Genomic DNA, 12,454 nt, shown 5'->3' on the forward strand with positions numbered 1-12,454 from the left:
CAAAAGTATTTACAATGCGAGATAGATAAGAATACATGGTTGTATATTATTTCAAATATTGGGCAAAATGTCACAAGCTGAGGAAAAGGGTATACGATTAAACGTTTTTAATAGATTTCACTCCCCTAAGGTTACTAACCCAGGACGGGTTAGTCACAGAATGATGTGTGTTGGCGTTAAGGGGCAAAAAGAACCCTCCTACATGCCAAGAGTTCAATCTTGGTTTCATCAGACCAGAGAATCTATGTATTTGTGTTTTGTAGTTTAATATGTAGGTTTGTTTAGTTGATTATTGTTTTGGGATTGCATTGGTTATGGTCCACTGGGCTTAGATATAGTTTGGTGTACTGTGTTTTTTTTTTTGTTGTAAGTATGAAAAAACAAAATAAATTGTCAATACAGAAAAATACACTGAATGTACAAAACATTAACACTTGCTCTTTCCATGACAGACTGACCATCTGAATTCATGTGAAAGCTGTGATCCCTTACTGATGTTACTTGTTAAATCCACTTCAATCAGTGTAAATGAACGGGAGGAGACAGGTTAAAGAAGGATTTTTAAGCCTTGAGACAATTGAGAAAGACAAAAGATTTAAGTGCCTTTGAACAGGGTATGGTAGTAGGTGCCAGGCCCCGGTTTGAATATGTCAAAAACTGCAACGCTGTTGGGTTTTTCACGCTCAACAGTTTTCCATGTGTATCAAAAATGGTCCCCCACCCAAAGGACATCCAGCCAACTTGACACAACTGTGGGAAGCATTGGAGACAACATGGGCCAGCATCCCTGTGGAACACGGTCGAAACCTTGTGAAGTCCATGCCCTGACAAATTGAGGTTGTACTGAGGGCAAAAGGGGATGCAACTCAATGTTAGAAAGGTGTTCCTAATGTTTTGTACACTCAGTGTATATCGTTCCATTTACATTGTGTCATTTATTGAGGGTTCCTTACTGGCCCCACATAGATGCTATCCAAAGTCAAACCAATTTTGCCACGGTCGCACACCGGCTGGCTGAAGCTAATTGCCGAAAGAAGTTGGCTATTTTCCTAGCTAGTCTAGGTTACTTTCAGACACAAAACCTGGTTAGACTGTTTGAAGTTATCTAAAAGGTTGAGTGACTAACTGTGTACTGTTTTGGCAGAGTGAATGTACAAACGCTTCCCACGTGCAAACACACGAGACACCCACATCAAAGCATACCTCCAAGACACAAATGTCATTCTCAGTCGCACTTCCTAATGAGGATGACTGAAACTGAGGCCAAATCAGTCAGTCCAGCCCCCATTTAAGATCTGGCTGGAGCGAGGGTAGCATAGAGGATATCTATGAATAGGACAGTGGTTGTGTCCCGATTCTCCACCTTTCTCCCCAAGTTTGCACTTGCACACTTTCCATCATGAATTTCAAATGGTGGAAACCACCTCCAGCCAATGGTTACACCATGCCAATGCTTTTAAATGTGTGAAAGGAACAGCACACTTCAGGAGAAAGGTGGAGAATCAGGATGCAGCCAGAGAAGCTGATGGGTTAGCTGGTGATACCTTTGAGGGCAGGAAGCTTCTGTAGCTCTCTGTTCTTGGCGAGGTTGAATCGTGACGAACTCTGGCGACGCTCCTTCTTGACGATCTGGGGACCGCCAGAGTATTTGATCTTGTTGAGCTGAGTGGGTGGTGGGGTGCTGTTGCTGGGACGCTTGCTGGCAGTTTGCTGCTGCTGCGCCTGTGGACAACACACACACGAAAATCACAATGAGCTTGCTGCTGCTGCGCCTGTTGACAACACACACACGAAAATCACAATGAGCTTGATGTTCGGTGAGGCTTGGAAAAGTTGGAACCACTGAAAATAGATTGCAAGATGGATGTTTTATTCGAACTGAATGTATAATATTGCATATACATTTTGATATCTGTCCTCCTGAACCCTTGACAGACTTTTCTATTTGAGAAGATTACAATTTGCATTCCCTCAAACATCACTATTTCTTGGGATTGACATGTCTACTAGATGGATTTACTGTGATAGTACAACACCCATTCAATCTGGTATACATTGTTTCTCACTAGCTGCTAACCCATACTACAGTCACCATGCAGAGAGCAGTAAATGACTCCACAGAAACACTCTGATTGGCTTGGTCTAGTGCCACCATTATCCTGGAGTTTTAAAGGGAGCACACAGAGAGATGACTCCTGAACATAGGACTGGTCATGTTGTTGAGAATGAGAGGGGGAGGGGTTTTATTCTGTCAAACACTACAAACACTATAATTCCATGTCCAAAAAACATATTTTTTTCTATAAAGCTTCCCTCTGGGACATTATAGACTAGAGGGAATAGAGTAGTATTGTCAGTGATGTCCTGATTCTGTGAAATCTAATTCGTAATCCTTTCATGACGTCCATGATTACATGCAGAGAAGTTCATCACAAACCTCAAGAGCATTGAACTCCCCTGACAAATTTGATGTCCTCCTCAAGGATTGTAATAAACTTACATACGTGTAATCACAGACCAGAAGAAAGGATTTAGGTTTTCACATCACTATTACGTTCCCTCTACAATGCCTCTTGGGAACTGTAGTTCTATGCTAACCTAAAAAAAATACTATTTGCATATCCATGTTCTTGAACAAGCTTGTCATTGGATATGCAGCTGCTCTTGTAAATAGGTTGACTGAATAATGTACTGCTCTCATGCAGTCCACGCTGACTGACTAAGGTCCAGAATCGAGTGGACAATCACATCTTTGTACTTAGTTTGGACTCAAGTATGCATGAGTAACACTGCGCTCCATTCAGCAGTAATGTCAACTACTCCTTTGTAATACTGAAACAGTTCAGTTGAGGTTAAACTGTATGTTCTGGGGTATTACATGTATATTTTATAATAGTTACCCTCTCTTTGCTTTCAGTAGCGGTGCATGGGTAAAATCGCTGGGGAAGCCAGAAAAAAAACAAAAATCACAACCTATATATTGTGATAATTGCGTTGCTTGCTCTATAACCTGTTTGTTCATATGCCTTGCGACCGTGATACAGTGCCTTCGGAAAGTACTCAGACCCTTTGACTTTTTACACATTTTGTTAGGTTACAGCCTTATTTTAAAATGGATTAAATTGCTTTTTTTCTCATCAATATACACACACACAATACCCTATAATGACAAAGCAAAAACAGGTTTGACATTTTGCTAATTTATAAAAATCGGAAATATTACATTTACATAAGTATTAAGGCCCTTAACTCAGTACTTTGTTGAAGCACCTTTGGCAGCGTTAACAGCCTAGAGTATTCTTGGGTATGACGCTACAAGCTTGGCACACCTGTATTTGGGGAGTTTCTCCCATTCGTCTCTGCAGATACTCTCAAGTTTCATCAAGTTAGATGGGGAGTGTATTTTCAGGTCTTTCCAACGATGTTCGATCAGGTTTAAGTCCAGGCTCTGGTTGGGCCACTCAAGGACATTTAGAGTCTTGGTGGTTCCAAACGTCTTCCATTTAAGAATGTTTTGGTACCCTTCCCCGGACATGCGTCTCGACACAATCCTGTCTCGGAGCTCTACGGACAATTCCTTCGATCTCATGGCTTGGGACCTTATAGAGACAGATGTGTGCCTTTCCAAATTACATCCAATCAATTGAATTTACCACAGGTGGACTCCAATCAAGTTGTAGAAACATCTCAAGGATGATCAACGGAAACAGGATGCACTTGAGCTCAATTTCAAGTCTCATTGCAAAGGGTCTGAATATTTAAGTAAATAAGATATTTCTGTTTTACATTTTTATAAATTTACAAATATGTAAAAAAAAACTGTTTTCACTTTGTCATTATGGGGTATTGTGTGTAGATTGCTGATGATTTTTTTGTTTGTTTTATCCATTTAGAATAAGGCTGTAAAGTAACAAAATGTGGAAAAAGTCAAGGTCTGAATACTTGAAGGCCGAGACAATAAGAAGGCACAGTGGCAGAGTAAATTCAACCACACCTTTGTTTCATCACAAAACCAGAGAGCAATCTCTGTCCGGTGAAGTCCACAAAGAATATTGCAGGTAACAAACAGTTACATGACCTACAGCATGGTCAAGCAAGTTAATGTTTCTGACAATTTCAGACCACTAAACAACTATTGATTTAGAACCACGGAGAGTTACCACAAGTCAGAAAGAAAAGAGGAGCTGCTTCCACTATTCCAACACCATTTCAACATCATCAAATCACCTATGCTTAGTCTAATAGTGACAACTAAAAGATACCAAAAAAAGATTTAGTTCAATCAACGTAAGCTAAATATCATGTGGCTGTCTACGGTTCTGATTTCTGTGTGTGTGTGCTTGTTTGTTTGTTTGCTCAAGTAAAAAAAACATGTTGACTCACCCTACTTGTAGACAAACGCCAATGCCATCCTCCTCTCTTTCATGTTGATGAAACGGTCTATCACTCTGTCATACAGTACACACTTTTATTTTTTGTTGTCCTAGGCTACCTGGCTAAAATGCTTGCTTGCTAGCCTAACTTCCTTTAGTGGGCAGCGTTAGCTAGTTAACATCAGCCTTTTACATCTAGCTACATATTGAACTTCCATCCGCACAAGCCAGTGGCACAATGTATGAATTAATGGTTGGATCAGAATCTCTGTTATAATCATTGGCCAAGACGGAGAGTTAAGTAAAACCAGTCCAAATCCCTATCTCCATCCATGGCTAATTTAGGAAAGGACAATTTCAGCTAGCTAGCCACTGGCGGACAACCCCACAACAGGATGCAACAATTCAAGTTGTTTCTGTCAATGACGTATAGTTGAAGTCGGAAGTTTACATACACCTTAAACTCAGTTCACAATTCCTGACATTTAATCCTTGTAAAAATTCCCTGTCTGAGGTGTTAGGATCACCACTTTATTTTAAGAATGTGAAATGTCAGAATAATAGTAGAGAGAATTATTTCTTTCAGCTTTTATTTCTTTCATCACATTCCCAGTGGGTCAGAAATTTACATACACTCAATTAGTATTTGCTAGCATTGCCTTTAAATTGTTTATCTTGGGTCAAACGTTTTGGGTAGCCTTCCACAAGCTTCCCACAATAAGTTAGGTGAATTTTGGCCCATTCCTCCTGACAGAGCTGGTGTAACTGAGTCAGGTTTGTAGGCCTCCTTGCTCGCACACACTTTTTCAGTTCTGTCCACACATTTTCTATAGGATTGAGGTCAGGGCTTTGTGATGGCCACTCCAATACCTTGCCTTTGTTGTCCTTAAGCCATTTTGCCACAACTTTGGAAGTATGCTTGGGGTCATTGTCCATTTGGAAGACCCATTTGCGACCAAGCTTTAACTTCCTGACTGATGTCTTGAGATGTTGCTTCAATATATCCACATAATTTTGCTTCCTCATGATGCTATCTATTTTGTGAAGTGCACCAGTCCCTCCTACAGCAAAGCACCCCCACAACATGATGCTGCCACCCGCGTGCTTCACGGTTGGGATGGTGTTCTTCGGCTTGCAAGCCTCCCCCTTTTTCCTCCAAACATAATGATGGTCATTACGGCCAAAAAGTTATATTTTTGTTTAATCAGACCAGAGGACATTTCTCCAAAAAGTACAGTCTTTGTCCCCATGTTCAGTTGCAAACCGTAGTCTAGTCGTAGTTTTTTTATGGCGGTTTTGGAGCAGTGGCTTCTTCCTTGCTGAGCGGCCTTTCAGGTTAGGTCGATATAGGACTCGTTTTACTGTGGATATAGATACTTTTGTACCTGTTTCCTCAAGCATCTTCACAAGGTCCTTTGCTGTTGTTCTGGGATTGATTTGCACTTTTCGCACCAAAGTACGTTCATCTCTAGGAGACAGAACACATCTCCTTCCTGAGCGATATGACGGCTGCGTGGTCCCATGGTGTTTATACTTGCGTACTATTGTTTGTATAGATAGATGTGGTACCTTCAGGCATTTGCAAATTGCTCCCAAGGATGAACCAGACTTGTGGAAGTCTACCATTTTTTTCTGAGGTCCTGGCTAGTTTCTTTTGATTTTCACATGATGTCAAGCAAAGAGGCACTGAGTTTGAAGGTAGGCCTTGAAATACATTCACAGGTACACCTCCAATTGACTCAAATTATGTCAATTTGCCTATCAGAAGCTTCTAAAGCCATGACAATTTTCTGGAATTTTCCAAGCTGTTTAAAGGCACAGTCAAATTAGTGTATGTAAACTTCTGACCCACTGGAATTGTGATAAAGTGAATTAAGTGAAATAATCTGTCTGTAAACAATTGTTGGAAAAAATTACTTGTGTCATGCACAAAGTAGATGTCCTCACCGACTTGCCAAAACTACAGTTTGTTAACAAGAAATTTGTGGACTGGTTGAAAAACAAGTTTTAATGACTCCAACCTAAGTGTATGTAAACTTCCGACTTCAACTGTACGCTCTTAATGCAATTTGATAGGAGTGATGTCAAACTGGCTTCCCTTGACACTTCTTTTTTGGTGCGCTAGGACAATTCACAGTTGAGCTCACTCAGTTTACCTCAACGCTAATTGGCTATTATTTGACACTTTTTTTTATCAAGGGAGGCTAAATGCTCACTTGCTTCCCTTGCATTCAATGCTACAGGCTGCAACGATGTCATACTCTTTATGACCAGTTTGCATCAGATAGATGGCCTACACATACAGAGACAGAGGGGGGGCTGTTTCACTCACTCAGATGCGTTCTCCGGTAAAATAAATGTAACCTTTATTTAACTTGGAAAGTCAGTTAAGAACAAATTCTTATTTACAATGACGGCCTACCCCGGCCAAATCCTAACCCGGATGACGCTGGACCAATTGTGCGCCGCCCTATGGGACTCCCAATCACGCCCGGTTGTGATACAGCTTGGAATCGAACCAGGCCAAATTCAGCATGTTCAGAATTTAAGGAAAATGTTGAAAAAGAGAGACAAAATGTATTATTTTATGTTTTTTTCTTCTTCTTGGCATCCATGAATACACACCCCTGTTGGCTTTACAAATCACTTGTAAGGTCGCTGTCCCCTAAAGGCCCGTTCTCCATCCTGTTTTGGGCACTAACCCCTCTCTACCCTCTGCCATTACAGGCAGATATGCTTACAGGGGTATTTCCAGTGTAATTGAGTACAGGAGGGATTCCCTCAGGGAATTAGCTCTATGTTAAAAATGTATTTCATTCAATGAAATCACTGAAGTATACTGTTGAAATTAAGTTTAATAAAAAACACATGGTCCCATGGTCTCATGTCTCAATAGCAGTGTCAAATGATACTCTATTCAAAAGGTCTGGGTAAAAGATCTGGGTAATAGGGAAATAAGTACTGTAAAAAGTTGCAGGTTGAGTAACTGCAGCACTCTCATTGAAGTACAGTAAGAGGATCTGTAGGATTGATTAGCTGCTGAAACGGCTTCCCCTTTCTTACGAGGCCACGGGAACGGATCAATCCAAAAGTGAACAACAACACGACCATCAAAGGGGAGTCCTTAATGCTCATCCTCAGATAGTGTAAAATACCCGTCAAACTGAGCAATACATGTTATATATTGGCCTGCAAAGATCAAGTGCAGCAATTAAGTCTGATTTATCAGACCCCCCCCATATCTCCTTTCCGGTATGACCTTTTGATAGGTGGAGTGACTGGATACGTTTTTACTATGGCTTTCACCTATCACGATCAGTGATCCAGAAGAAAAAGTGATGAAGGTTGTTTTCTAAACTGTTGTCCCAACCTTTATGATTTCATGTATGTTTGACAGGGCATAGTCTGCATGCAGTGCATTGACACATCTGGGCATGTTTTTGAAAACCTGGGTGGTGATGGTGTATGTTATGGACCATTCCCATCAGACACATGTCGGGGCTTGCCCAAGGCATGGCAGAGATGGCCGGTTTGCATGACTGAGCTAGTCTCAAAATAGACCCAATCAATAGCCTTTCACCCTACGCAACGTCAAACCCTAAGCGCCCTGCGTTTCCTGTCATCAATACCGCTCTCTGGACTGTGGGATGTTTTGAGAGCGCAAACAATATAGTTTGTTAAGGTACGCAGGCTAATACTTACGCGAGAGGTTAACAAGCCACACTCAGCGACTAATGCAGGGTATCCAGTGTCTAACCAATGTTAATGAGGTGTACAGTTGCAGGACATGGTGATGCAACACATATAGTATTGGCTTATACTGTACATCAGTGTTTTTCAACCCTGTGCCTGGGGACCCACTTGTGCACACATTTACCTTCTGCCTGAAGACTAACACACATGATTCAACTTATCAACTAATCACTAAACCCTGGATTAGTTGAATCAGGTAGTTGATTAGTTAAATGAGGTGTGTTAGTGCTCCACTGAAAAATAATGATTAAAAAAAACACTGCAAGATCAAAGTAATATATCTATTTAAAACTGTAAGAAGAGCTACATTTGTTTATGTGAGGATCCAGGTAGCCATAAAGCATGTGCCTACATTGCTATCTTGGAGTAGTCTGTGGGCACTATATCCTGGAAACCAGAGTTCTGATTAAAGAATGTTGATTTAGATTCGTCAAAAACCAAAATGTAAAATAGGCAGGTCTAAATTCTACTTTGACAGGAGGACACTTTACTGGGCAGTAAACTATGGAGAATGTACTGCCTCTATGGTGGTCTATGCAGAGAGCTCAGCTGCATACAGAGAGGTCTGTACACAGAGGACAGCCGCTCCCTTCCTGATAAAACGGCTGGAGTCTGGATCTATCGCAAGCATCATAATGACCCCCATAACAATGTTCCCAAGGAGCTGCTGTGAACTCAACCAGCAGGCATATATGGCTGAACAGACATAAGCCATATGTGTCATTAAGCAAAGGCCTGACATTATGTTTAGCTTCTCTCTGTAATGTTGGCCTAAGCGAGGAACAAGTATTGACACTGATGCATTATTATCTATGTAACATTGAAAACGAGCTACAGAACAAGATTAAGAAACAGGAAATACCGTGTCAAATAGAATTACATGGGGGCATACATAGGCCCCTGATGCAACAGACCATTTATTATTATATTTTTTATTTATTTAACTAGGCAAGTCAAAATAAACTCAAATTATAGATTAACAGACATACACAAATATTTGATCAATTCATCTTCAGAAATAAACTGCAGGCTAAAAAGAAATACTGTCGAAGAACCATCTGGAACTGTCATGTTAATCAAATAATATCTTACCTCATCTGCATTTTCAGTTCCTGTGTCTTTCCCACTAGTGGCATTACTGTTTTTAGTGCTACTTTTGGCAGATTTGGTTGGCTCCTGTGAATGACAACAATAGTTATCTTACTGTATTCATAAAGAAGAACACAATTGATATGGGACCATACACAACTCACATCCTCTGGTCTTTGGAGTGCACAATGCACAGGGATTTAATTTCTGTGGTATTGCCGAATGGGTACGCAGGGCATAAGCCCCAAACCAAAAGGAAGTCGGAGGCCCTTCTGGAGGTCGGGGACCCACAGAAAGCACATGAACACGTCATAAGCATTCGCAAAATGTTTTAAAACTGCAAAGTTATCTCTCAGCTTCATGACACAATGTGTCGAATAGGGGAGGTAGGTACCGGGGTAGGTGACCTGGGGCCCCAAATGCGGTAGTTCCACCCTAGGTAGCTACAATGGCCTTAATTGCTTTACCTTCAAAAACAGTAAGAATACATTCTTGTGGCCAAGACTGCTGCATTTGTAAGACAGACTGTATGGAACTAGACCTGAAATACCCCTTAAGTGGGAAAAAAACGGCAATTACTGTCCGCTCAGACAACGACTAAGCACAAGCCGATATTGAAACATTGTAGCAAGCGATCTGACATATTATAACAAGACAAGAGTGCATTCTCTTAGGAAGAACGAGACATTGAACTTGTAGCTATCAACTTGATAATAATCTTGTGTTTATGTAACGAATGTAGTCTAACCAAATGCATGCAAGAATAGCTGTCAACTTACTATCAGAGATCAGCCTAGGCTCACACTAATGCATGTTCGCAGTTCATATTCTGACAACACATTCGGAGAAACATACGACAATATGCCATTACTAAAACTAAACATTATTTTACGGGAAAAAATGATTTGAGAATATGAATTATTTAAAAGTTCAAACGTATTGTTGCTGTAGGCCTAGGCTATTGTATCGGTATCACATCCATTACGTCAATTTTCTAAGAATGTAATATTCAGGGTAATGTAAACCATTTGATAAGGTTACATTTGTATTTTTTGTATTGGCTACTGATGGTATTTGCACGGTCTGAAAAATGATCTGCTCTGTTAGGCCTTACGATAATAATACAAAATCTAGTTGGCGAATTAGAATACAATCACGAGATACGGTCCGCTTCCTCTGAACATTTGGCAACAATATTTTGATTGTTACCATTATGTTGCGATCTTTACGTTACCTTTTCCTTTTTAGTTTTATTCGGCATTTTGTGGCTGTTGGTGTTTTTCACGGTGACTCCGCGACAGACTTCGCCGGGACTCGATCGCTGCCACTCGGTTACCTTCAGCTCCCTGCGCCCTTCTAGGCCAAGAAAAACAGCATTGGCCAGTCACACGTTATACTGCCTAGTGACGGGCCACTGTAATTATTACATTGGGTGGTTATAGGATGGGCGTATTGCACTCCCGGTCTAGCGGTTTCCACTAGAATACTAGATAGCACAGTCACAAAGTGATATTCCACAGCAACAAAGTGATATTCCACAGCCACAAAGTCAAAATTGTCTTTTTAGTCTTATATTAAGTTTAGGGTTAGGCATAAGGTTAGCATTGTGGTTAAAGTTAGGTTCAAATCTAATTTTTAAAAGATAAAGTGTAGAAATGGGTGGGATGTAGCCATAATTATGACTGTGTTTGTGCTAACTAGTGACGACCCCATCTAGGGTGGAGGTAAAAACAATAGTATGGTGGAGTTGCTGAAATGTACTTATTACCTAGCAACAATTCATGAATGAATCCCTCCCTAGGCTTATAACCTACATCAACATAATTAGGACGAAATTGTGAGTTAATTGAAAACATTGTTCAGAAATATAGCAATAGGATGACTAGCTATATAGTTAACAGTAAATTACAGTATAATGGCGATGCAGCCCTTACATTGAGCCACCTTTGCCGTGGTCATGCATGGTTCAACTTTTGGCATGTACGCTACAGCTGAGCACATTGATGCCAATGCTTCAGTCACATATACAGGCAGTTCTGTAACAGAAAATGATCCATACTAGTTTGTTCATAATCTAAAAAAATGTGTTCTGAAATGAAAGATAAAATATATGATTATCCAATACCTTTATTCTAAACAATATTTGGTCTATAGGACGATTTGGGGTTTTCCAAAGTAACCCCATACTGTAAAGTGAGAAGTTTGACATGAATTTGGCAATTTGTGCAGCACACCACTGGAAATATGCCTCCAAAACAAGGTTTCAGACCTCTGGCGAACTGTGCAACCTACAAAACTATAGCATAATTTATATGACCACTTACAATGCACTTTTACTTGACAAAATATCTACTGGCAAAAGGCTGTGGCCTCATATTGTATTGTCAATGCACTTTACCAGCACCACCTGCTGGACATGATCCATAACTTCCTTAGGGGCTAAAGAGGAATCCCATCTGTGCATGCATGCCTAAACACATTTGTAAAAACACGTTGTTAAGCATGTTATTGGCAATGATCTGCACCCTTTTTTCATACATTACATTATCAATTTGGACAATGAGCTTCACTCCAAAATAATTTATTTGGCAAATGAAATTACATTGGTTGAGCAAGGTTTTAAACACATACATAGTAAATAAGCCAAACAGTTTAGGTCATGCTCCAAAGATCTTACAGTGAGCAATAATTCACTGATATGGTACCAGTGGCGATAGAGTATTAACCACAGTCAGTGTAATACATGAATAGAAATGAGCATTTCAGTACAGCTGAATAATTATTCAGTGACAGAGTAATGACTGTTATGAGACAGAGAACAGCAATATCCTATGGCAGACTGTCCCTGGTTTAACATACGTAACAAGTACATAAATTACCCTCATGTATAGATTGTGTTGCCTTATTCGATCCACATTTCACTGAACATTCACAGGAAAATCATATCTTCATTGTTTAGAGTGGCCTTACCTTTTTCTGAAGAGAAGACTGATCTCCCAGCAGGCATTGTTGAACATAACATTATGCAGAAACTTCCGATATGGTCTTTGCCATACCTTTGATCTCAAATCCAATCAATTGCTTTCAGAATTCTATAATTCATTCTTAAAGTAATATTGTTTAACTATGAGCCAAAAGCCTTATTCATGCTGCCCTCAGCTTTGCCATACATACACAGGTAAGTGACAAAAACATTTAGTTCATCCACACAATTAGAAAGAACACCTATGTACATACAT

The 12,454-nt window shown here is 40.2% G+C and overlaps 1 protein-coding gene across 2 annotated transcripts in view; it reads right to left on the bottom strand.

Annotated features, from left to right (window-relative positions):
* Positions 1 to 10,605, bottom strand: part of LOC139562305 (serine/threonine-protein phosphatase 2A 56 kDa regulatory subunit delta isoform-like) — a 53,043-nt gene extending 42,438 nt beyond the window's left edge. Inside the window, exons 1-3 of one of the 2 annotated variants that reach the window (XM_071379893.1) lie at positions 10,450 to 10,605; positions 9,219 to 9,302; positions 1,545 to 1,722 (exon numbers count right to left, since the gene is read on the bottom strand). In XM_071379893.1, the coding sequence (XP_071235994.1) occupies positions 1,545 to 1,722; positions 9,219 to 9,302; positions 10,450 to 10,476 (289 nt within the window). In that variant the 5' untranslated portion in view covers positions 10,477 to 10,605. The remainder of the gene's footprint in view (positions 1 to 1,544; positions 1,723 to 9,218; positions 9,303 to 10,449) is intronic. The other variant, XM_071379894.1, reaches the window with a different exon arrangement.
* Positions 10,606 to 12,454: the final 1,849 nt, after the last annotated feature.

Source organism: Salvelinus alpinus, chromosome 32 (genome assembly GCF_045679555.1).
Source record: "Salvelinus alpinus chromosome 32, SLU_Salpinus.1, whole genome shotgun sequence".
Lineage (NCBI taxonomy): Eukaryota > Metazoa > Chordata > Actinopteri > Salmoniformes > Salmonidae > Salvelinus > Salvelinus alpinus.